Source organism: Xiphophorus couchianus, chromosome 13 (genome assembly GCF_001444195.1).
Source record: "Xiphophorus couchianus chromosome 13, X_couchianus-1.0, whole genome shotgun sequence".
Taxonomy (NCBI): domain Eukaryota; kingdom Metazoa; phylum Chordata; class Actinopteri; order Cyprinodontiformes; family Poeciliidae; genus Xiphophorus; species Xiphophorus couchianus.
The window spans coordinates 8,288,859-8,314,847 of NC_040240.1; the positions used below are offsets into that span (position 1 = coordinate 8,288,859).

A 25,989-nucleotide genomic window follows, 5' to 3' on the forward strand; every position below is an offset into this window, starting at 1 on the left:
GCTCCGAGGTAAAAACACAGCTAAACACTTGTGTACATCTATAATCCTATATGCATGACCAGCGATTTTTCAAAACTGTAATTAATTCTGGATAAAGTAGCAAAAGTATACACCAAAGGGCACTTTCAAGCAAAATCACAGGATGTCCCGCCTTCGCTTTTCTCCCATTGGTCCGGCCAACTGATCCGGCGCTGCTATTGGTCCAAAAAGACACTGAATCATAACAGTTTACTGTGGCTTTCCTGGCTTGACAGCTGTCACCAAATACCGAGGTCGAGGGGGAGAGAAGCATGGCTGCGTTGTTTAGAGGCTCCCGGAGTATATGCTTCAGGTGGAACAAGCATGTCTTCGGTAACGTATTCGTTTGCGTTGTGACGTAATTTCCCCTTCACGGGAATATTCTTCAGTGATAAATACAAATGGAATGCCCCTTACTTCAATTTGTTAGCTAGCTTTAGCCCTTAGAAGAAAGTATAAAGAGTTGGAGTCCTCGATAATGTTGCAGCTCGGACACAATGTCCCTCAGTCCATTATGTATTTGAATACCAGGTGTGCGCACAGAGATGCAGGGTCCATACCTGCTGATGGGAAGTTGTTTTAAAACTCTCTAAGGCTGAGCTTTATTAGGTTTTAAATGTCACAAATGCTTAAGTTTTACTGACTGTGTGCAAGAATCTTTGCTGAGCGTTTGAGTGCTTGAAATCCTAACTCTAATTATAGCATCGAGTACTCATCACTAATCACAGATAAAAAAAAACAAAACTGTTTGTTTTTTATATTGTAAAAAGCAAAAAAAAAAGACCAAAAACTTTTACATTTAAGATGTCACACTTGTAAAAGTAAGAATACTCTTTTTGGGAGTTTTGACAAGGTGCAAATACTGTATATAAAGCAAAAAATCCCTGTCTGTAATATTTCAGTATTGTACTAATATCCCAACAGGCTTCATAAGATGGCGTTTTAAGAGTAATGTATGTTTATTTTAAACCAAATCTGAAATTATAGCTGGAATAATTTATTGCAGGGTATTTCCTAAAATAAAAATATCACAGTATTTACTATATGAATAAACAAAGTGTAGATAAAAATATTCTTAACTAAAGTATTTTATCATTTGATTTTCATATGTATGCTTAAGCTAAAATATAGAATAATAAACAGTCACTAAATTAAGTACCATGTTTCAAATGCTTACTGCATAGTAAATAGTTCCTGTTTGGTTGTTTTTCTGTTCATAGAGTGAAATTGTGAGGGGAACATGCTAATATTAGCTGGTCCGTTGGTTTGTCTGTGTGTTTGGGTAGAGTCTGCAGCAGGGTGCTGCAGTCACGCTTGCTCATCACTTGCCAACTGCAGTTTAAAAATGGTATTGTCAAAACAAGAGAGATGTGGGACTTTTCACACCATGACTTATGTGTTTTTCACAACCAGAAATATTTCAAGACACACAAATTTGTTTTTCTGGCAAGGAAAGGAAAAGTGTGGTCAACCTCTTGGTCGGCAGCAACAGCAACAGGTTTTGGAAACTGCTGCTTTTACTCAGCTTTATATAGCTTGAGATGATTTTGGTTATTAGACCTAATTTTTTTTCTGAATCTCAAGGAAAGGATTCTAAACCAATGTAATGTTTTGATCGTATATTAGCTGTTTTGGAACTAATTTTGTAAGACTTCATAGACTAATCCTGGTAACTGGCCCCTTGCATAGTTGCAAGATTGCAACTGTGTGATTCACAACATTATTTTGAATATCTCTTGGGGTGATTTAAAAATAATGAATGTCTTGCAATCTATCAAGCAAATCGCAAAATGTTACTATGACAACTTAAAGACATTGTCACATGGAGCTCAGTGTCATACAGCACTGCATCAATCAGACAAGACAAAAAAAATCAGGAGAAATTTAAGTGTGATGCAATGCATACTTGGAGTTATTTTTGTTGTCCACAATGTGCTTAAACAACATACCGACTAGGTTGAAAACCTTATTAAGCTATTTTTGTTGACAACATGACCTTAGTAAATTTCCCTAGAGTTAGTCTGTTACTGAAGCAACACTCAAAGTTTAAAACTTCAAGTAAAACTTGACAACAAAATCTCTTGGCAAATTTTGATGGACATACATTAGTTTGGAAATGCTTTGAAACTATAGCGTGACGGTATTTACTCAGCATGTTGTAAAGCTGGCTGAATTTACTTTAAGCTCATTGTTTGGGTATCTTTATCCAGGTCTAATCCTTTTTGTTGTCTGGCTGATTCACCTCCGGTTTCCAGTCTTGTCTGTTGGATTTTGTCTCACTGGACTATATTGTGAGCTAATCTGGGCAGAACTACTAAAGGCCTGATGAAAATGAAAGGACAAAGACTTGCTGCAAAATGAACACATTTCTTGTTAAATATATAGCTGGGAGGGAAAACCCTCAGCTTCTGTGTGGTACTTATTCTGTAATTATTTGCTAATCAGAGAAATCCCTCTAGACATTGGAGACCAATGTAGTCATCATTACACTTAACTTCATTGTTAATTTTTCTTTTTTATTAGGATCAACAAGATCCATGGCCTCAAAGACACCAGTGGGCTTTATTGGTCTGGGAAATATGGGAAGTCCCATGGCCAAGAACTTAATAAAAAATGGTTATCCTGTAATCGCCACTGATGTCTTCCCAGAATGTTGCAAAGAGCTGCAGGACTTGGGTGCCCAGGTAAGATGTTGTAAGTAACTATTAAATGTCCATGCAGCAACATATTCTTTGAAAGCCAGCACAACTCATTTACTTCAAACCGTATTCATTTTGCCCTCATGATGATAATGAATCTGACATTTAGGTGGTGGACTCTCCTGCATACGTGGCAGAGAAAGCAGACCGCATCATCACAATGCTGCCATCTAGTCCAAATGTCATAGAAGTCTACACGGGCTCTAACGGCATCTTGAAGTAGGCAGATTCTTGCTTGATTATGATAATTATAATAAAAAAGCTGTACCTGTAATGCAAGTGTGATCTGACTAACTTTGCTCAGGAAGGTGAAGAAGGGAACGCTGCTGGTCGACTCTTCAACAATTGATCCGGCTGTTGCTAAAGAAATGGCTGTAGCGGCAGAGAAGATGGGCGCCGTCTTCATGGATGCTCCAGTGTCAGGAGGTAAGCGTTTGCTTATAGCGCCTAATTAAATACATTGTTGTGATCCGTAAAAGTCACATTTCATCATCAAATTTCAATGTATTTTGACATGTAATTCTAATGTTGAAAGGAGAGGGATAGTTATTTTTTTCAACAAATTTATAAGTGTGGTATTTGTATTCAGTCTCTTGTCTTTTGGTGAAATTACAGCTACTTTGGGAGAGATATCTGAACCAGTGATCAACATCTAAAACCAAAAATCCTTATTTTCGTCTTCTTTGTCAAATTTAAATCTTGAAAATACCCTGATAAAATATATGCTCCCAATTCTCCCTGGTCAGGAGCCTCTATCCTGATTGCCTAAAAGATTTGCAAATTGTCAATAATTTGACTTTTGTTTCAGTAAAAGAGGAAAGACTTAAAGAAGATTAAGTCTAGGAGTTGTTTTTCTTTGTACAATAGTTTCAAGTGATGAGTTTTGAATGTAGGTGGAAGATTAAATGACTACATTTTGTCTTGTGTCATATGAAGTAGCTTTATGCTTCTTTCAGATGCTTGTTTTAAACCCAACAGAGGTGCAAATATGTTGGAAAAAATGGAAACCAAAAAAAACCCTTATGTTCAACACCAAATGTTTTCTGTACATACTTTTCTTTAAATAGCTTCAATGATGGTGATGATTTTAACAACCTTTTGATTGTCATTTTGTCTACTTCCTGTTTGGCTTGCAAACGAGTGATATTGTGCACCACAACAAAAGTGGGCATAAATGCACAACACAACTGCCCACCTATAAAATGGATGTTAGAGCAAAAATATTTAGCTTGAAAGTGAGTTCATACGGCTATGATTCATTCGAACTGTTGTCTGAGTGCACCCAATTGGAGACCTAGACCACTACCCCACCCAGGGATTTAAAAGTTCTCTGTGGTGAACACACTCTGCCTGTTAGCCACAGCAGTGGTGCATGACTCCTTGTGATAAATTTGTCATTCAAGAAGAAACAAAAAGTTTGCCAACATTAAGGTTGTCATTTTTGTTCTCCGGGTATGACCAGCATTGTGACTCTGATGAGGACAGGCATCAGCACCCCTTTCCTCCAAAAAACATAATACTTCAATCATAATACTTGATTTTAGAGAACCATAAAGTTATGGTGTAAAATATATTAAAAGTGAATGAAATCACATGACTGTTTGGCTTTTTTATACATAAGAGGTAATTGTTTGACTTGTGAGGGTTTAACAGCACGACAGTAATAAAGCAGTCAAACCTGTTTGCTGGTCCTTAAAATCTTTTCAAACTTCAGCCACAGTTGGGATGGGCTAAGTGGCCTTAAACATTTATGATTATATTTATTGCAATAATGATTCACCAGTACATCAGTTACATTAAGCATGATAGTTGTACCCATAAACAGGATTCAGCAATTGCACTCATTATTTATTTATTTTTTTTATTTATGCATTGATGCCCTCGTGTAAAAGAAAACAAATACTCAAACCGGAAAATTAACAATCACAGTTGTCAGTTTTTTTGTGTTGCAAACATATTCTTTTAGTTATTGTTATCATGACAATATATAATTTTTTCACACAGTCATTTTTTTGTCTTGGTAATTGTAAAAAATATTTTATTCAGCAAATCCTATGTTTCGCATACTTGGATTGGAAAGGAATTTAAAATGTTCTAACACAGTCTATCATTCACTTAGCTCAGACACAAGAAAAGAGTATGTGTAATTGCTAATAGACATGCTGATGGAACCTTTTGGACAGAGCATTTATTGATGCACATTAAAAATGTGATTGGGACATTTCGTCAGAAGTTTTGGACCCATACGAGTCAGACAAAAAGTCAAAACAAATGAAAATCAATGCCTTTTCTTAATTGAGGAACTTCATGTATTCCCAAAATCAACATCAATGGTCGCTTTACTGGTGTGGCTGCTGATTCACTGCGCAAGTTATGCGTTGTACTGACTATGTGCTTTGACTCTCATCTTTCAATTTTAGGTTGTTCAAGCAAAGATTCTATTTGTTGAATAATCCAGGGGCCAAAACGTGCTTCGAAAAGACACACTTTTTTTTATGAGTGAGGACAAATCAGTCTTCTTAATTTTTACTAAGTTCCTCCAGATTTTATTTGCAGCAGGAATCTCAGGCAAGTAAGAGTGCTCTCCCAGTCCTTTTCTGCATGGCCATTAAGCACCAACACATCATCCATAAATGGTAGTGCCTTCCAATGTTAGAGGAGCATGGAACCAAAAGCCCTTTTATTCAGGAGAGCAATGAAAAGGCTGATTGTGTTTCATTTTTTCAATATTTATATGTACTCAGGCTCTAAAACATAATGATTCTCACCCGTTAAATGCATTGCATTAATGTCTCTGGGTTGAAATTTTGACTTCCCTTATTTTAGAAAGCAGCATAACTGTTGTAATGTTGAATTAAATATCAGTGACAGCATTAAGCGATATTGGGATCTTTTTTAAAAGCTCATATATTTTTGTATTGTTTGAGTTTCATCAAGATGGTCAGATATTGAGCTTTAAAACCATAAAGGCAGCGATTTGTGACAGTGTGATATATACAAAAATTGACAGCTATTTTGGTAAGTAGCAGGTTGTGTGAAAAGTTAAGTATATGACCCCTCTGCCTTGGATCTGAACTCCCCTATACTCTTTTTGTATATCTAAACTATATTACCTTCTGGCTTAGTGCTTGGACATGGGTTGTAATTACGAAGCAGGCCAGCCAATGTGCCCTCATGAGGATTTTATTGCTCTTTTGACCAGGGGTCTTAAAGGCAAGGTTAAGGTTTTAAGTCCTCATTATGTTGGCGCTGTCTACTCGTGATGGCTCCTTGACAGAGCACAGAATCACCAGTCGTCCTTAATGGGCACAGCCGCTGTGGAGGATCTTGTGTCAGGACTTTTTCATGTTGATGGAGCCGTAATGGCGGCTATCCCATGTTAGTGCCTTTCATGTCAGATAAAGAGTCATAAAGTAGAGAGAAACTGCTCTCACATGGAGAGCAGGAGACGAGAGGAGGGAGATAAGACATGAAGGGGATACATCGCAGTTAAGCTGTCCATCCACCCTCTTCTCCTATTCTTTCTCTTTTTCACACACAGGTTTCTGCTCCCTGGAACTCTTTCAAAACTAGTAGCACTGATGATTTATTCTTATTGTCTATCCCTCACTTTTTAACTCGTGCACAGTGCATGTCTCTATTCGCATAAACACAAACCTAGCCCCTTTTTGGTCTGTTTACCAGCTGGCGTCTGGAGAACACACCGACTGCAGTTAGAGAGATCAGAGCCTTAAGCCTGTTACTCTCCCCATTACACATGCACTGTTTACATACTACAGCCAGTCCACAGTTTGTGTGTGCAGCTCTCTGTGAAGGTTCCTCCTCCCGAGTCTCCTAACTAAACCTCTTTTACTAGCCTGAGATGACCAATGATTTACCTGCCTTCTCTGGTTTCTGCAGCCAGCACTGCAGACACTCTTAGTTAGCATGCTCATGCTTAGCCTGTAGCAGTGTTGTAGTGCTTAAAATACTTAAGAAAGTATTCAGATTTGCTTTTGGGATATGTGATTTTATTTCTTATTTTTTCCATATACATCTTGTTGAAAGCAGAGGTGGGTACAGATTTACTGCGTGGATATTTTGTTACAGAAAAGAATTTATTCATTCAGCCCTCTCTAAAGAGATATGATGGTGTGACATCAATAAGATGACTCAGGCCTGTTATTAAAGTATTTTTCCGTGGATGAACACTGTGGAAAATTTCCCAGAGATGAATCCCTCTCCATACCTGCCCCCTCCCTTTTTATTGTGCTTCTTATTTCTGGATGGAATATGTTGTTACATGCTTTACTACAACCAGGAGATGGCACCCTACCCAAACAGGGCACTGTCAGATCAGTTTGACTGGTGTCTACTTACAGCACTGTGCTAAAGTATCCCTATCTCTATAACTATTTTCCATTTTCACATGTGACAATCACAAAACTCAAAATATTTTATTGACATCTTATGTGATGGACCTAAAAATTGTTTGTGGAGATAAAAGAAAAGCATGCTTTTTTTCTTTGTGAATAAAAGTCTGTAAAGTCCAAATTACATTTTTATTCAGGCCCTTTTTTATCTAACATGTCTAAATGAAATCCAATGGAGTCAAATCACTTGGGTGTAAATAGTTGACCTGCATTCTCTGTGAAAGAGGAAACGTCAAAACAGGTATGAATACCTCTTAAAGTGATGTGTAGGCATTTAGTTTGGAAACTAAAAGAAAAAAAAAGGATGATCAACAGTTTATAAGCTGAAATACTGTTGGCTTTTGGAAGATTTTTTTTGATGCATTGTTAACGGATCAACATACTGTTATTAGTTAAAGTTTGATTGAATCTTCCTTCAAGAGTGTGTTGTCCAATCACAGCTGGTTTAGTCCTCCAAGAGAAAAAAAGTGAAACAGGATTATGTTTCTATGCTCTTCAGTTGTCTAAGTCACACCCTGTAGTCTTGTGGTTTCTGTGTTTTTTTATTTTTATTTTAGAATTTATTTTGATATGAAATAAATTCCTCTTTGTCTTCTGTGAGGTGGCATATTTTATGCTGAAGTCTGTTTTGTAGGTTTTGTGCGTCACTAGGGGTTTGGCTCTCAACTGTGGGATCTAAATTGCAGAGTCATAACCCCTTTTTTTTAAAATGAGGGTAATCAAAGAAACTCACTTTCTTCTTTTTCTCATGATGCTGGTTTTCCATTTGTCCACAGTGACCAGCGACTTGGCTTCAGATACACAAGAGCCAGCTGCATCCTCATGGCCCAGACTCGTGCACAGCCATCTATTTATCTACAATGCCTTGCCAGAGTATTCATGCCCGCATGCACCTTTTCACGTCTTGTCCTGTTGCAAACACAAGCTTCATTTTATTTAGTAGACCAACACAATGTAACTGCAGAGTAGAATAAAAGAAAGTATCTTAATCCAAGGTGTAGTGTGTAGCTCCGCTCAACTGCCTTTAGTTTAATCAGTTCAGCATCATGAAAACAATGGAATATGTTATAAAACAATATCACAAGCTTTAAACATCTCACACACCACTGTGCAATCCATAATTTAAAACACTGAAAGGGCATTGTACAATTGGAAACCTTGCAAGCTCACCTAAACAGGAAGGCTATGTAGAGAATTATTCAGAGAAGCAGACAAAAGACCTGTGGTAACTCTGGAGGAGCTGTACAGATCTAAAGCTGAGGAGTGAGAATTTGTCAATGACATGCTGTCTTGCACTCCACAAATCTGGCCTCTATGGAAAAGGTGCAGAAAAATGTCCTGTTTGCAGGTTTACCACAAGCCATGTAGGACATGTAAAGATGTGGAAAAAAGTGAATAACCCTGTCCATTTGGTGAAGCATGCTGGTTATAGTATATTGGAAAGATGGATGGAGCGCATTCCAAAGAAAACCTGCAAAACACTTGAGATTGTACCTTTCTGGAGGCGAGCTACACTATGCATATCTACAGCTGATATGGGGTGGTTGAAATCAAAACGTATCCATGTGTTAGAACGGTCCAGTCAGAGTCTAGGCTTATTTCCAATTGGGCATTTAAGGTTGGACATAAAGTCCTGAGATAGTTTCTCCATAATTCAGTATTGAGTGCTGAACAGATATCTACACAACGCTTAATATTTTTTACGTGAATTAAACAGTTTCCATCCTTCCAGTGAGGTTATCTTCATAAAAACATCATTCTACAACACTGCAACAGTACCATCCACTCTCAGATTGGGACCTTGAGATTAACTTTGTTTTTGGCTTGCTAATGTTTGTGTGGACACACGTCTGCTACTGTCTGGTCTCATTAAAACTGTCCGCATGCAAAGCTGCCCACAACAAAACGAGCTCTGATGTCACAAGCTCAGGGTGTTGGCACAGCATTGGCAAAAAAAAAACAAAAAAAACGCTCTGTCTAACAAGTGGCAGGGTCGTTAGCGGTAATTACCCAAAATGCCTGTGTTTGTGTCTGTGCCCATGGTGGGCTGCCGCACCGCTAACGCTCGAAGACTTTAAAAAAGCCTTAAAAACCCTTTTCATTACGTTTTTTCCCAGCACTAGGAAAGTAAGATATCAAATGAAAGCAAAAAGGTTGTTTGTGAGGTCTCCCAATCTTTAGCAAACTCCCTCTTTAGGTTGAGTCCAAACACCACTCTAATCATATCTGTACCACATCAAGACAACCCAGATTTTCCAATATGTCATTTGCTGACAGTCTGAACGTCATCCTAAAGCCTGTAAGAGCTTGTTCAGGCTGAGACTGGCACCAGTTGGTTTGCCAGTCAATGCCTCCAATATTCTCCTTAGACTGTTCCTGTATCCAATCCCACAGACTTGAAGTGTCATCTGAAAAGACATCAGTCACGGAATGACTGATATATTGATATATTTAGACTATATCAATTTGATCAATTCCAGTAAATATAAATCATTAATATGTATCAGACTAAATGAAGTAACTTTTTCCTTGATCTCAAAGCTAAATTAAATCAGCAGTCATTTGTCCCACCATTTTCGAAGCCAATAATTAACTTTTACACTCTTTTAATACTCTATGAAAACTGTGACGCATTTCAAAGCTCATAAGAAAAATATAAGTAACTAACAATTACTTTTATTGTATAATATCATGTCCTTGTTTTAAGGACATCTTGTTCCTTACGTTTCCTGAGTAAATTCTAAATGTGGAATTTTCCCAGAAAGTATGTTGGAACCGTAACATTTGATTTCAAGAGGTTTTTTTTTTGTTTTTTTTTTAAATACACTTGCCTTATCACTCAGTTTCATTGTTTTGTTCACTTAGACAAAACAACGAAATAGAGTTGAATCTATTTCAACTCGGACTCAAAGTTATGACTTTTACAGTGATACCAGCCAGAATCCAACATATGTCTTTTACATTATAAGAACTTCACTTTCTCTTTATCCCAGTATGAATCTTTTTGATACTTACCACAATTATAACTGCTCTTAAACCTTCCTAATCTATGGTGATAATCTAATTGTTTACAAAGATGAACCTGGATGCATGCCTGCTGTTTATTTGGATTATACTTAGCCTTAAGTAATTATTTTAGACAGGCAAGGGGTGGTAGAGTTGCAGTCTGTCCTGGCCAACCAGTTTGTGTGAGCGTCAGTTGTTCAAAGACGAGATTAGCATAACAAGCCCGCTAGTGACAGGTTCTGACAGAGAGGTTGGAGTGAATGGATTGTGGAAGAGAGGAGGGTGTAGGGCGGTAAAGTGACCAGGGATGGGAATGATAACTGGGCAGTAATGTGGGGGTTCTTGCCTATGCTCCAGATGGAGTTAGACCCACAGCAGCTGGGGGGCCCTATAACTTTGCCCCTTTGTCACCCTCAGTGTGTGTGTGTGTATAAACCAGAAGTCAGCTGGCATATGAGTTAAACATTCACTGACTGTCAAGTATAGCATTAACCTCAGACTTTATGTCACTCATCAAGAAAAGAGGACCAATCATGATGTGCGTGTGTAAAAGTAGGAGCGTATATGTGTTTGTGTGTGTCCTCTCCTGCTAACAGCCTAATTGGGATCATTATTAACTTGCTTTATCCTAGATGAGTCTCATTGGGCCAGGGAAAGGATTGATTGCAGCTTTCTCCCGCTCTCTCCAGTACCTGTCACTTGGCATTGACCAACCGCTCCCCTATGGAGTAGAGCAGTTACTGAAGATGATAATGATAATAATAATGATGATCATGAGAGCCGACCCAGTAGTCGATACATGGGGCCTGCAAACATGGTTGTAGCAAGAGCTTTAATCCAAAAGCTCTAATTTCTCCTAAACCTTTTCCTCCTTTCCTACTTACCCTTTCCTCCTCCCTGTCCCCAAACCCAAACTTTCCTCTGTGGGCCAGTCGCTCAAAGGTTCTCATGGAGTATTTGTGTGCTGAAGTCGGTTCTCATGGCTCAGTGCTCGTTAAGTGCAGTCGATAAAGAGCTTGTTTTTAACGCAACAGAGAAGCATTAGTAAAGTTGGCAGAAAAACAGTTGAAAGTGCAGATTTTTTTTTTTCTTTTTTTTTTTGCAGGGATGCTTGTGTGTGCACAAGTAATTTTTGGTTACAGCGCAACCTCGATCCACATATTTATTCGATATCCGCTGTGTGTTTTACAGGGCCTATTTGGGATTTTAAATTGTTTGAGAAAAAAAAATCTGCGCTTCGGTGTAATTATAATGGCGGACCACATGAGGCTGCAGTGTTGGTCGTCAAACATCCTACCATCCTACCAGCTCAAACAAGCATTCAAGCTCCATTCGCTCAAACATAGAGTACATCATAGAAAAATGCCAAGGCCCCTTTCTGTGTAAATATGAGAATGTTTCAGCAAGCAGGCATTCTTGTATATGTATGTGGTTAAACAAATGTAGCAGCAAACAACAGAGTATAAACTGGACTATATATTTAAATATGGTTAAAGCCAAAATTATTTAGATTCCAGGTCCAATAAAATGATTTTCATTCAACCAAGAACTGCATTTCTGAAAAGAATTCACCCTTTTTTTCAGTTCACATGTTTCTATTGTGTTTTAGTTTTGGTTGAGTTGGTGATGTCATAAACTCTAATAAAGTCCCCAATTTTAGGAAGAGAATTGGGCCCACAGGATTACAAATCCTCCACCATATTTTACTATTCTTTAGTAAATGACTCTGTCTTATGGTTATCTGACAAAAGCCCTGAGTTGTAATTATAGTTCAGTTAGAACTGTATTAACTATGCAAATTTGTAATATTAGGAAAATGGAATACTAGCTAAGCAACTGGTAGGCAGATCTTATGGTTGTTATGGAGATGTGAAGAAATGAGTATTTTGCATTTTGGAGTCACCAACAATAAGATTTAGAAAAATCCTGTTTTTTTGTTTTGTTTCTTTTTTACTTCCATGGACCATAACAATGTATGGTCACTTCACAAACGTGGGTTCACTTCCCGTCTTGTTTATCACTGTTCCATTTAAACGTTTTTTTAACTATTGTTTTAATTACGGACTTGTGCAAGTTTAGGAGAACAGCAGGTTTTTTTTGGAATCAAAACATCAAGACAAATGTCCCTTACTTGAATGATATGTTTTCTTGTTTCTCCCTTTTTAGAGGAAAAAGTACCTCTGGGTCACATTGTACTCATACCTTTGATAAACAGGAAGTCCTGATCAACTAATAAAAGTACAGTTTCTCTATAACAGCTCTGCTCGATTTGCTTTTTGGGAATCATTTAGGGTTCCAATAGGTGTCGCTCAGAGAATTTTGTAAAAACTGATACATCACGATTTTTTTTTTAACTTGAATAAATTCTTTCAAGTTAAAAAGTTTTAGTTTTTCTCATTTTCAGTGTGACATGCAACTGCAATAATAGATTAATTAATTTGAAAGATTTTATCATGGTTTTTAACAGGTGCTCCAACAAAGAGAGTTCTTGAACGCTATATCATGTGGCATCCTTCTCAGTGTATAGTGTAGTTTGTGCCGCCTTGTATCCAACAAATCTACTTTAATTTAAACCTGCCACCAATAAAAAGTGGCTACTGGTTTTACATGCTCCTTATAACTCTGAGAGACAGCCTCAGAAGCTCCAGATGACGTCTTATTGGCTACCAACTGTGGAAAATGCACCTGTTCATGTTGCACATGCACACACATATACTTTCTTTGTACATGCACCACTTCAGAGAGAGCAGAATTTTAAAAGGTCATGCAGCTGGCATGAATTGCTTTGGTTGATTCATTTGCGAATAATCAAAGAAGTGCTAATGAACCTGGCATTCATTACAATCAGACCAAACCAGAGTTGTTTCTGTGATGTTCTGTTGCTTTCACACAACCAGTTTGAATCTCATAATGCTGTCATTGAAGCCTGCTGTTAAACATCTGTCCTATTAGAGTTTAACTTTGGGACTGTTAACTTGATTTCCCTTAATAAGGGACTTCAGAGCTTCAAGCTATCTTGTATGGGCCACACACAATCCTTGACACATAAGAACATTTTATTGCCACTTCCATTTTTTCCACTTAATTCTCCTAAAGGAAATTTTACAGTGGGTCTTTATTGGTAGAGCAGCAATCTTTTTTTGTGGCTTGAAAATATTGGAGTTAGATGGCTTTTTTTTCAGTGATCAAACCCCATTAAATAGTCAACTAAACATTTCCCACTGCAAAAGGGTTAAGTGGAAAAAGTGACCAAATATAGAGAGGTTGCTTTCCCAAGAGATTTTTCTCCCCCAAGATTTTATTTTATACGTCTCTGCTTGAACTTTCTTAATTGTAGCATAATTATATTTTGCTAGCCAGATGTTTACATCTATTGTATGAAATATACAGTTTGTTTTCATTGATGTTAACTCAGGCTAAACCTTTTTTGGTTTAGGTCACTTGGGAATATAGGATCTTTTTTTTCCTCAAAATTCCTTAATAAGAGATTTATTTAATAAATTATTTTTTAAAATCAGAGGTTTGCATTTTGTAGCATTTCTATTGAACTGAATTATTTGAGGAAGACTTTGCTATCCTTCTCCAAGCTTCCAACAATAATTTGTGGAAATTTTGGCCCATTCCTCCTGACAGGACCGGTGTAACCAAATCAGATTTTTAAGCCACGTCACTCATACACACCTTCTTAACTCTTGCCACTAGTTTTCTATGCGAATGAGATCTGGACTCTGTGATGTTTGTTTGAAAATGTTTACTCTTTTGTCATTAAGCCACTAGTAACTAATTTGTTTCATTAGCCATTTTAAAGATCCACTTGTGTCTATGATTTTTATTTTTGATATGTTGCTTAATCATTTCAGCATAATGTTCCTTTGAAAAGTGCAAGTCCTGCTACAGCAAAACACCCACACAATGTGACGCTGCAACCTCGATACTTCATAGATGGCATTGTGTTGTCAGGCTTGCAGTCATCCTTCTTATTCTCCAAATAAAGGCACTGATTATGGCCAAACAAATTATCATTTAGTTCTCTTCCTGATATCATGGCACATTTTTTATTTATTTTTTTTATTTATTGTTATTTATTGTGTTTCATCTGTTGCCTAAAATACTTGCACAAATGTGCGTATGTATGGATATATATATATTTTTTTTTATTAAAGATCCTCTTATATTTTATTCTGGCATGAAAAGATTGTGTTAATCCTAATTGACCTAAAATAATTTGATTTAATGTAAATTAAATTTGGGGAAAAGAGTCATTTTTATATACCATTTGGAAATGTCTTTCAGCTATCATCATGCACACAACTTGCTTTCTTACTATTTCTTAGTATTTTATTCTTCTCTCCAGTTTCTCCACATCTCTTCTACTCAAACACTCTCTCTCTTATACATGGACACACACACGCACCCGCCCACACACACACACACACACACCACCAGTCCTCATCTCCTCCCCCTAGGGGGCGTTGTGCAATTGTGCAGTGCTAACGATCCAGGACTGTCACTCCTGCTGGGATGGATGAGCCAGCAGACCCGGCACTCAGGAAGCCTCATTAGGATTCCTCTTTAATCCGTCTCTGACAGGACGGGCCCGAGAACGGGACCCCTCATGAATGTACAGTGGAAGCACACACAGCACATAGACAATACCTGAACATCTCACGTCTCTAATGCGTTTGAGTCCGTGCACAATGAGCAAGCTCTCATACGCTTAAAAATGCAGACACACACACACACACACATACTTTTATGCTAATGATGTCTTATTCTTCCACCTACAAGGATCTTCCATCATCCCAGTGTCACTCCTTATAGAAATCCACTACAGATCATAAGAGCTTATTATGGGTGATTAGTTAATTTGAGGGAGGGATGCTGGGAGGTAGAAAGAGAAAGATCGTTCTCCTTCCTTACTGTCTTACTCTCTGCTTTACTCTCCTTAGTGAGATATATTGATCAGCGCGTTGACTGTGTTATCAATAATCTCCTCTTTAGTCATCTGCAAACAGTGATCTGCACTAATGAACCTGCACAGTTGTCACACAGCTCTGTGTGGGTGTGTGTTTTTGTATATGTATTTGCATTTGTGAGGCTCACCGCGCAGAATAATGACTCGGAAACAAAATAGAAATGCAGTGCCTTGGAAAAGTACTCCAACTCATTTTGACACGTTCCTATCGCAAACATCAATGTATTTTGTTGGGATAGTATATGGCAGGAATGTACAATTGTGAAATGTATAGAAAATAATGAATGGTTTATAACATAGGCAGAAGTAAAATTCTCAAAAACTGTTCTGAACTCTGATCTGTTCTGCTCTGGTGTTTATAAAAAGAGCAGCAGCACATTTGATTTAGCTGTGCCATTGCAGGGGAGGTGCGGGAAACGGTAAAAAAAACAGTTACACAAAAGTGTTTCACTGTAAAGATGGTTTGTAGTTTGTTTTGTTGCAACCTGAAGTGTGAAATAAACTTCAGTGGAGTTTGAAAACAAAATATGTTTATAGGTTTATGTCTGGTTGAACGATGTGTGTGCCCAGTTGATTTTTTTTCTTTCTTTTTTGGGGGGGATTTTATTGTAACCCATAGGGGGTCCAGAAGAAAATCTTTGGGAACCACTGGAATAAAGAAAATATTTAGTTTCTTTATTCCAGTAATCAGACCACAAACTTGGTCTTGTGAAACCAATGAAGTTAGCTTAAAGGGCAAGTATTAAGTTCAGCTGGACTTTGTAGACTGGTTACAAATGTAATACATATTATCATACAACAGTAAAGGATGGGGAAAAAAAATCTATTATCTGTGTGGGCCGTATGTTTGTATTATTGGGTTCTGTGATGACCTTATGCTAAGCACATGTTAGCTTTGGCCTATAGGCAGCTGCTGCAGCATCGGCTTTGAGTTTCATTATATGGCCCTAATGACCTGTTGACGGCTCATCACTGACAAATATGCAGATACTAACAGTGGCATCGTCATACACTTGAGAACATCACAACTAATTAAAGAGGTGGATTGGGGGAGGGGTGTATGATGTTTGTTGATGGCAGTCAAAATATGTGTAATAAATCCCCTCCTTTGTTTCCTCTGCACTAAAAACCATTGTTTTGTTCGAGTACTGTAATTCCTTTTTAATTATTAACACTCACATTATTAGGTTTTCAGTACTTGGAGGCCTTTCATTAGCGCTTCATGACACCCTAAAGAGAAATTTGGACTCAATCTTCTCTCCGCATCATTTTTGCTCTGTGTGAAACAAACTAAACAGATTTTAGAAAACGTTAATCAAAGAAATAAAATGTAAATTGGTCATGGCTATGGATAGGAATAGACAAGATAACAATATCAAGGTATGCCAATGTTTTAGCAAAGTTTCAAGATGGAAACTTTGCTGGTTTCCATTATACGTTTTCTTTGTGTTTTGAAGTTTAATGAGATGTCAACCAAAGTGACATAAAGCACAGAGTAGTTAAGCACTGCCCTCCCCCCACCCGTTGCTGTACTCTGCTAGTCAAATGGCCTGTTTTTTTTAAGAACCGCTTTCAAATACTAATTTGCAGTTCCTTTCTATGCAATCTGTTATCAGAAATGTTTTCAAGTGAGTATTTTGACCATATTATCACTTTTAGGCATATTTTGGAGCTGTAAAAACTTAAATGCTTAATTGTTTTAAGCACAACAGGTGATACATATTTATGTGAGGAGGGAGAATATGACCTCCGAGTCAGACACCAGGAAGGCGGAGGTGAAGTTCTGATATGGGCTGGTATTATTTAAGATAAGCTGATTGGACCTTTTCAAACTGGACATGAGCTCAAAATCAACTCTCAAACCTTCTACTGGTTTTTAGCCACTTTCTTCAGTAAGAAATCTAGATCTTTTAAAAGTTTATGATTTTTATGCAGGGCAATGGTCCATCACATGTATCCAAGTACAACTCTTTTCCTTTTTTTTAGGGTGTGGGGGGTACCACTGGAGATGGGCACCAGCACCCCTCACAATCCCTCTTGGGATAAGAGGGATGGATGGATGTTTTTAGGGGGATGTTTTGAGTTGTTAATGATTCTCAAATTAACAGATACAAACTTTATATTTTTCATTTAGTTGCATAATATTTCAGCATATTAATAGTTGCCCAATAGTTATATATATATATATATATATTTTTTTTTTTTTTTCTCCTGAGAAAATCAAATCTTAACTTTTACTTAAACATTTGAGTTTTATCAACATTTCCAGATTAACAATCAGCACATATAAGTAATCCTCAAAAATAAGGCTTAATAAGCATAAGAGTTGTGCACAGGGTGTAGATATTGATTAAAACATCTGTTATCCAAGCAGTGCGCCTGTAAACCACATGGAAGGAGTAAAAAAAAAAAGGTTTCATCCAAAATTTGGGAAGACAAAATTAGGGAACAAGTTCTTTATAATCCATGTGAAAAGTTTTCATGGAACCTTTATTAGTTTTTTTTACTCAAGGCTTCTGTATGGTTTCTGTTTGCATGTGTTTGTTTTAATACTATTTTTGGGATAAACTCTTCCACCACAGCGTTACTTACAGTCTACAGTTTCAACAATAAACCTGTGAAAATTATTTATTTTTTTTCCTGTATTAAGGACCCCATTCAGGGAAGCGTGGGGTGGGATTGCCTCGTACAGCGTGACATGCTCCTTAAGCCATCAGGCATGGGGAAGGACGCCTAATTGAACATGATAAAGTGTAAAGTTAATTACCCCTCACGCCTGTCACTGATACACCCAGGAACGAGGGGTGCCCTCAGGCCCAGCTGTTTGTGTGTACGTGCTGTGAATGGTGTGAGTGAATGTGAGAGAGGAGGGGTGACGAGACAAAAGGCGAGGGTTCCCACGAGGGCTGTGCAATGGATGATGGCAACAGTCGCCTTTAAAAGATAGCTCAGTCCCTCTGGTGCGCCGCTACTTAACACGTCTGTCTCATCACGAGTGTCACATGGGCATCCAGAAAAGTACAAAGGTGGCATTAAATAAAGCATTACCATTTCATTTTCTTTAAATGAGGATTTAAATTTGCTTCCTGCCCAGATCTTAATTCACAAAAAAACAAAAATCATATTGAGTTTTTCGAGCCAAGTTTCTATGTGGTGTCAAAGTGTGAATTTAGATTTAAGTATTTTCTGTTCTCAATAATTTTGTAAAAATTTTTAATGTATTTTATTCTACACAAGTTAATAAATTTGCATGCAAAATGTTAGTATGCAAAATATGTTATCTGGTTAAGTTAGGTCTTCCATTAGTAAGTAATTATTTTTATTTTAAACATACCTAGCTGCTGTGCTTGAGCTGATAAAGTTTAGGTTTACTGTTGTTTTTGTCTCACAATAAATAAAAACAGTTAACCAAAAATAAGCATTGTTTTTAAGGCTGGAACACCTCTGCTAATGTTTTGAAAACTAACTTAGAATCAGAAAATTTGAAATGGAAAACTATTTTCAGAAATGTAACATTTTGCACTTCATCCATAATATACCTATTTAGCCCAGTCCAAGTTGAAGTACGGAATTTAGATTGGTATATAAACTCTGTGTGAAATAATCTACATGATGTGTGTTTGGCTTGATTGTCTTGAATCATCATGCCCACTGTTGGCATTATTTTGAGATTGTTTACCTCCACCGAACTAAGTGTGTGGTGTCTTTGATTAGGTGTTGGCGCTGCCAGCATGGCTAAACTGACCTTCATGGTTGGTGGACTGGAGGAAGAATTCAAGGCTGCACAGGAATTATTCACCTGCATGGGCGCTAATGTCATCTACTGTGGACAAGTTGGCACAGGACAGGTAAAGACAACTGCTCATAAACTGAGTTGAAGACATGACTTGTATTGGAAGCTGACAATGTGGGTATTTGTGGATAGAGGAGTTGTTCATTTTCCACATGTGAATGTGTCTGAGCTTAAAAATAGTTTCCTTCCGACTAAACTGCTAGTCTGCATGTACAATTTACTTTAAAATATTTTCACATTTATCATCATGTTTTCAATAAACAGGGTTTTTGTGCTTTAAGTTGTGCAAGCCTTATGCATGCATCAGGAGTTCCTTGTCTTTCTTAACCCTGCAGGCAGCAAAGCTCTGCAACAATATGCTGCTATCCATCGGGATGATTGGGACTGCAGAGACCATGAACCTAGGCATCAGGTACTTGAAGCGATTGCTGAGCTGCTACATTCAGTGTTACCTGACTCTCACTTTACAGAGAAAGGCTTGTGCAGATGAAAGCAGATGGGCACATTTGTGAGGACTTGGCTTTGGTCGTTATGAGTGTTTCGCAATATAATAACCTGTAATAAAAATACCACAGCTTGGATCATTATGTTAGCATGCCTAGTAGGTACATAGAAAAACCAATTGGTAGATGCAGATGGCCTTCCTCAGCTAAATCCTGGATTATGAGCAAATAATCAAAAATAATTACCCTAATAAACATTTCATGTACATTTAGTGTAAATACAATTTACTTTGATACAGGTTTGGAAATGTGTCTGTGTGTTAGTGTAGTTTATGGAAGTGCAAAGAGGTCAACCACTCCCCAAGTCCAAGCAGCCCGCCTCTGTTAGAGCAAGACGGATGAGGGGGTGGAGCCGCAGTCTGATTTACATCTGCTGATGGAGCGTTTGCTTGAATCCTGCAACACCCTCGCCACTGAGCGGCACCTAGAAATCCCATTAGTACTCATACCTCATCCTGATGGTGTCTCCTAGACCAGGTGCCGAAGGATGATGGGATATGAAGTCTTCAAAATGAAAGGCTTTTTTCCACTTGACTCTGAGGATAGATAGATAGATAGATCTCAAATCATTTATTTTGAAACATTTCTTATAAGAATTTTGATTCATCATCTCGATTAATTGCAATTAATGATGTTCAACAAAAGCCATACTGAGAGTGTTATTGGAAATTTTATTTTTACAATTTTCTCCACTGTTTGTTTCACGAGAACTTCAATGAATATCCGCAAGTTCGAAAATATGATTAAATGCAATTAGTGTGCAGCGTAGTGATTTAAATCACACATCTGGCATCCTGAAGACACTAATTTCAAATGGGAATGTTTTTCAAGAGCAGCATTTGTGTTTGTGGCGCTACGAATGTTATGCTACGCATTCATGCCCATACAGTTAACAAAAAAAAGAAGAAATAAATAATCTTTATCATTTTTATTATTAAAATAGCAGTACCATGAAATAACATGATAAAAATTTAAGTCCATATCACCTATTTATATATATATATATATATATATATATATATATATATATATACTGTATATATATCCCTTTTATGTGTTACTGTTACTACTATTACCCTTTTATGTGTTTGTTTTTAATTGTAAGAATGTGAGTGTGTGTGTGCGCATCCATGCGTGCACGTGTGAGTGTAAATGAATTGCTCTTTGCACAGTGCAGCTGTGTTAGTGCGCCTGATTTATCTGCGCTGAGACAGAGGAAGAAAATTGGCATGAGCAGCCTCACATAAATCCCTTCTCGAGGCTTCTGAAATATGGAAGCGTTAAGCGAACAACACAGATTTACACATTGCCTCACTGTCTTGGAAACATGCACTCTCACACAGATTCTGATTTATATCCAAAACACGTTTTCTAGTAGTACAAGTTCTCTCAGTGTATGTCATTAGTGTTACTGTAAATAAAAAAAGGATTTCTTTCTGCTCCATCCCATCACAAAATGAATTATTTTCATTTCTATGAACGAGTGACTCATATGCGGTCTTGATAGTTTAAGCATACAACCATTATGTGGCCATCTATTCCTCTGTTTCTCTCTCTTCTTACTCTACCTTCTCCAGGGCTTTTATTAGAGAACTTCACAAAGTCTGTCATCATTTAGAGAGAACTCACTATATGTAAATCTCCCAAGCTGCATTGCAGCCCTGCCTATTATGCAGTTAAGAAGCTCTCGTAGGCGCATGTGTGTTCAGGCACACAACAGATTCAGTCCAACATGAGGCAGAAGGAGCGCTCACATCTAATTTATAGGACAATGGCAATAACATTTTATCATGCTGAACTCGGGCCTGATAGAGCAGCCATTTCCTAATAGGCATTTGTGTGTGTCTTCTTATTTACTCATGCTAAAAAATGCACATGAAACACACTCACACACACACACAGTTCTTTTCATAGAGTTAATTTGTCAAAATCAAATGGAAGCTCTGGCTGTCTCCAGCAGAGCATAATGTGCACATAGTCCACGGAGTGGCAGCGCATGACAATTATGAACACACACATTCCCAAACCAATAAGGCAACCATGTTGTTTTGAATGTATTTCTTCTTTTATTTCTATTTTTACCACATCTGGCTTATCACTCCATTCATATTTGATTTACTCACAGTAAAGTAATTTCATTCATTTCATTTTTCTAACAGACTGCAATTTTTACCTACATTGTGATGTCTATCTTATAAAATATCATTAAAATAAACAAAGCACCCTGTACAGTTCGATCTTGACAGGATGCGAATACTTTTTCACGATACTTAAAGAAGCTATAAATGTTAATCTAATTGAGCGACAGTGTCATTTTAGCATAGAGACATACATCCACAAAGTGTTTGATGCAAAAGCCTCATTTGTATCTAAAAGAAACCAAAGCTCATAAACGTCTCTATTTGCGAGAACACAAGTACAAATACATCTCACACTCTTCTCCAACGAGCTACTGAAAGATGGTGAGCATATGTTGCGATAAAGATTAAACATCAGCAATAAACACGCTTATTGTCTCTATAAGTGGGATAGTAAACGTTTGTCTGTGTGTTGGTGCTCGTTAGCTCTTTAATGAAATAATAAATGGGGAGCGGGCCGGGCTTCCTCTCATGTGGCACCGAACGAGGACGAGAAGCTAATCATGATGAAACAGACACTTAATATCACTGCTGCAAATGAACTCCACCTGCCAGCGCTCCCAGCTCCTCAGAAACCCATAAACACCCTCCCCTCTTATTTCCATCTGTAGCTCCATCTCCTTTTTTTAATCTGCAGCAACATTACAAGGCAACACGTTCGCGTCTGTTTATCCATGTCGATCTTGTTAAAGCGTGACATGTCCTCTTCTCCACGCAAATTACCACAGGCGAAGAGCAACACCACAGCGTCAGCTAATAACCACAGCTGAGTGTGTGCGTGTACGGGGGTGTGTATGTGTGTGAAGGGAACAAGAGGGGAACATCATTGATTTATCGTTAACAGAGGACAACAGCTCCCCGTCAGCTTCTCTGGTCGCCGTAACAAACGATCCGTGCGCTCGGACCCGCTTTATTGTAGCTCAGCCAGTAACCTTTTCAGCTGCTGACCCAGAACGCAGGGAGGGGCTGCCTGTTTGCTGGGGTGTGTGTGTGACTATATAAGTGGAAAGCTGAACAGAGGGGGGAGACTTGGATGTCAAACATATGTCCCCAAGAGTCCATAGACGGGAAGGTGTCAACTTGGATGGAGAGGGGGGAAGGAAGAGCAGAGGACAAGCAGAAACGGCGAGGCATCCGTTAAGGCGTGTAGTAAAAAGGCTGAGTGAGATTGCTTTTTACATCACAGTCACTGATGCCACATTTCCAAAAGTAGTGGTTAATAAAAATAAAAATTAGAGTGTCTGGGAGAAAACATAAGCAATGAAGGGGGAATAGAGAGACAGAGAGACTAACTCCAATCCCTTTTCTTAATTAGTTACTAGACAGATAATAAAACTGTGGTTGTAATGGCAGAATGAAAGCCAGGTGGAAAAAGGGAGGGAGGGCTGCTGGCTTTAAGGACCTATGATGGTTTAATCGTCATATTGAGAGCAGAATGGAGTTACAGGCCTGTAAGTAACAATAAACTAAAACAGCTAGGACTTGATGTGGCCAACTTTACAGTGGCTTTTAAATCAGTAATTTGCAAAAGCTGCACTCCACTGGCACACTGAATGCCCGAAACGGGCGCTACGGTTACACCCTTGCTGCTGTAATGGTTGGCACTTAATTTTTCTGTGCTTTCTTTTCCTAGGTTTGGCCTCTTTTCTTTTTCTTGGTAGCTTTTTGCCGCTCATTATCATAGCCCAGAGATTTGCCCTCATGCATCCAAGAAGTCTATTGCAGCATTTTGGGCAGCAGAGCTAACGGTTTGCCTTGAGATATGACAGCAAGGTTTACAACTCCCCTGTGCTGCTTTACCACTTCTCTTCCTCTTTCTTGGAAAAGAAAAGGTTGATGAAGGATAGTTCCATTGGTGGACATCAATACTGCATTAACCAGCATTGCAAAGGCTTCAGCTATTAACACTGAGGAATGGTTAGTGCCTGGCTTAAGGTTCAACTGAGGTCACTGGAATCACCAGAAGACAAATTTGTACTCGCTTTGCTTCTCACAGCCTTGAAAATGATCCCTTTGGCTGAAGCTCGTCTACTCCAAATAATCATTACTCCAATTTTCTGTTTTAGCTTTTCTATTTTAACTCATGCCAAGTTGGTAAAAGCTTTAAAAGAAATATGTGATAATATATGTTATGAAAAATGTTTTATCTTTTCTGAACTATTCCTTTTTAAATGAATTTATGAGTCAAGGAATTTAAAGAGGACAATGACTGCTGTTTGGTCCATCCTGTTTTAGATTGGGTTTGGACCCCAAGCTGCTTGCAAAGATCCTTAACATGTCATCGGGTCGCTGCTGGTCCAGTGACACATACAACCCCGTCCCTGGAGTAATGGAGGGTGTCCCCTCAGCCAACAACTACCAAGGTGGTTTTGGGACTACTCTGATGGCCAAGGTATTTCCTGTCTTTATTGTGCGAGATTTTGTTTCCCGATTCTTTCTTACAGTTGCATCAAATTATTATTTCTAGATCTGTATCATCTGTCTTTTTGGACTTTTTTGAGCCTTTAAGAATAAATTGATTTATTGTTTTAAAAAAGAAAAAGTTGGAAATTAAAAGTTTGAGCAGCTTTGAAAAAGTTGAACATTTTTGTTGAACTGGACTTGTTGAGTTTAGCTTGAACTAAAGTGTTGCTGAACAGGCTTGTCATGGCAGCAGGCGTTTTACTCACTATAGGTCTCCAATCCACATCACTACTCCACATTTTATCTCATTTCTTTTTTTACATAGTAAACTACCTTAATATTTTATGTTTTCCTTCAGTGGTCTACTTTGTATTTATCTCCAAGGTCCTTTTTCTGCTGAAATGGAAGAATTTTATTCTTTAGGACCCAAAGATAGTTTTGGGAGTTCCTCAAAGACACCTGTTGGTGCCACTTTAATTGACACTACAAACTTCCCTTGGGTAATTTCTTACATTAATATTTTTCTCCACCCAACTGTTATGAGAATGATACAAAGATTTTATAAATCTTTTACTCGTGATGATTCGTCCTAAATTGTCAGAGGAGACTTCCTGGATGGCTAGTAATTAAGTAATGGCAATTCTGATATTGTTTTATTGTGGCACTTCTTATAATTTTGTAAATCTTGTATCTCATTTACAGCCATCATCAGTAATCTTTCTGACTCTGTGTTTTACTTTTCAAATGTACAGGATCTTGGCTTAGCCCAGAACACTGCCACCAACACAAGGACACCCATCCCTCTGGGTTCCCTTGCCCACCAGATCTACAGAGTCATGTGCTCTCGCGGCTACGCCAACAAGGACTTTTCATCCGTCTTCCAGTTTCTGCGCGAGGAGGAAGCACAGTGAATGGAGGTGGAGCATAGCTGACAACACAGCTATGATGGACCGTTACTCAGACCTCAGAACCACGCACCCGAGTGTCCCTTATCCTAGTATTCTCAGGAGAGACTAAAATGAGGCCAAAATGCTGTGTCTTGACACCTCTCCGCTTGTTGTCAACTCCGTCTCCTGTACCTGAAGAGATGCTAAAATTTATTTTAAAATGTCTGCTCCCCAAAAAAATACAAAATCTTGGTTGAGCTTTACTAAAACACAGTGCACAGTAGCTGCAGATTTACATGCAACTATGCAATTTGTGTACCATTTCCTGGATGGTTAAAGAGTGGAAATGAATCAGCGGTGAATCTCCAGCATGTTTTGCTAAATGTCTGTTACCTGTATGACCTAACCCAGACCCTGCAATAATGTGGGCAGAAACAGAAAAAAATAACCATACTGCTACTAATACAAATGCAGTTGAAGAAATTACAACCGACTGCAGAGGTTATGACTCTGTTATTACCCATATTATACCAAAGTTGCCCAAACTTGAGGCTCGAAGTTTACTGATGTTCAATCACATTTCTTCATATTATGAAAGGAAATTTAATTTAATACCTACCTACATTTATATATATGTTTTGAATTATGAATACACTACATTTAGAGTTGTTTTAGTTCATTTTCAACTATGCTGTGAGAAATCTTGTTTGTGCTTTGTTTGTTGCAGTGCAACATTTCAGGGCCCTTTTGATACTGCTACAGAATCTCTCTGAACTTAATTCTTTACTCCGCTGTCTACATCTGCCCATTGAGCCATCAGAGTATTATTTTGTGACCAATGATGTCAAAATTTTAAACATTGTTTCACTGCCTAGCACTTTCTTAAGCCCACTGTATCTTCACCCTGCCTATCCCATTTTGTCCAATTCAACTGTATAAATTGTCCGTGAGGAATGGTTTCTTCATCCTGTGAGAATTTGTACATAATTTATATTTCATAATGTTGTGCAGCATTGAAGTATAGACTGTTACTTTCTTTTTTTTCTTTTTTTTTTAGAAAAAATGTCATTCTAGTTTCTACAGTATGTCTTAAATCTGTGAAACAAAATCTCAGTCACACTGCAGCAGAAAAATAAAGATATTTTGTGTATTTGA

General features: G+C 37.9%; 1 protein-coding gene across 1 annotated transcript; it reads left to right on the top strand.

The window, feature by feature from the left end:
* Positions 1–232: 232 nt before the first annotated feature.
* Positions 233–25,989, top strand: hibadha (3-hydroxyisobutyrate dehydrogenase a). Its single transcript, XM_028035727.1, has 8 exons — positions 233–351; positions 2,542–2,702; positions 2,827–2,936; positions 3,022–3,143; positions 18,825–18,958; positions 19,239–19,315; positions 23,780–23,936; positions 24,700–25,989. Exons 1-8 carry the CDS (start codon positions 291–293, stop codon positions 24,856–24,858), a joined length of 981 nt encoding a protein of 326 aa, XP_027891528.1. The 5' UTR covers positions 233–290; the 3' UTR covers positions 24,859–25,989.

Coding starts and splice junctions, on each gene's coding strand:
- hibadha (XM_028035727.1), top strand. CDS start 291: ATGGCTGCGTTGTTTAGAGGCTCCCGGAGTATATGCTTCAGGTGGAAC. Junction 2,703..2,826: donor TGCAGGACTTGGGTGCCCAG/GTAAGATGTTGT, acceptor TCTGACATTTAG/GTGGTGGACTCTCCTGCATA. Junction 3,144..18,824: donor GGATGCTCCAGTGTCAGGAG/GTAAGCGTTTGC, acceptor GTCTTTGATTAG/GTGTTGGCGCTGCCAGCATG.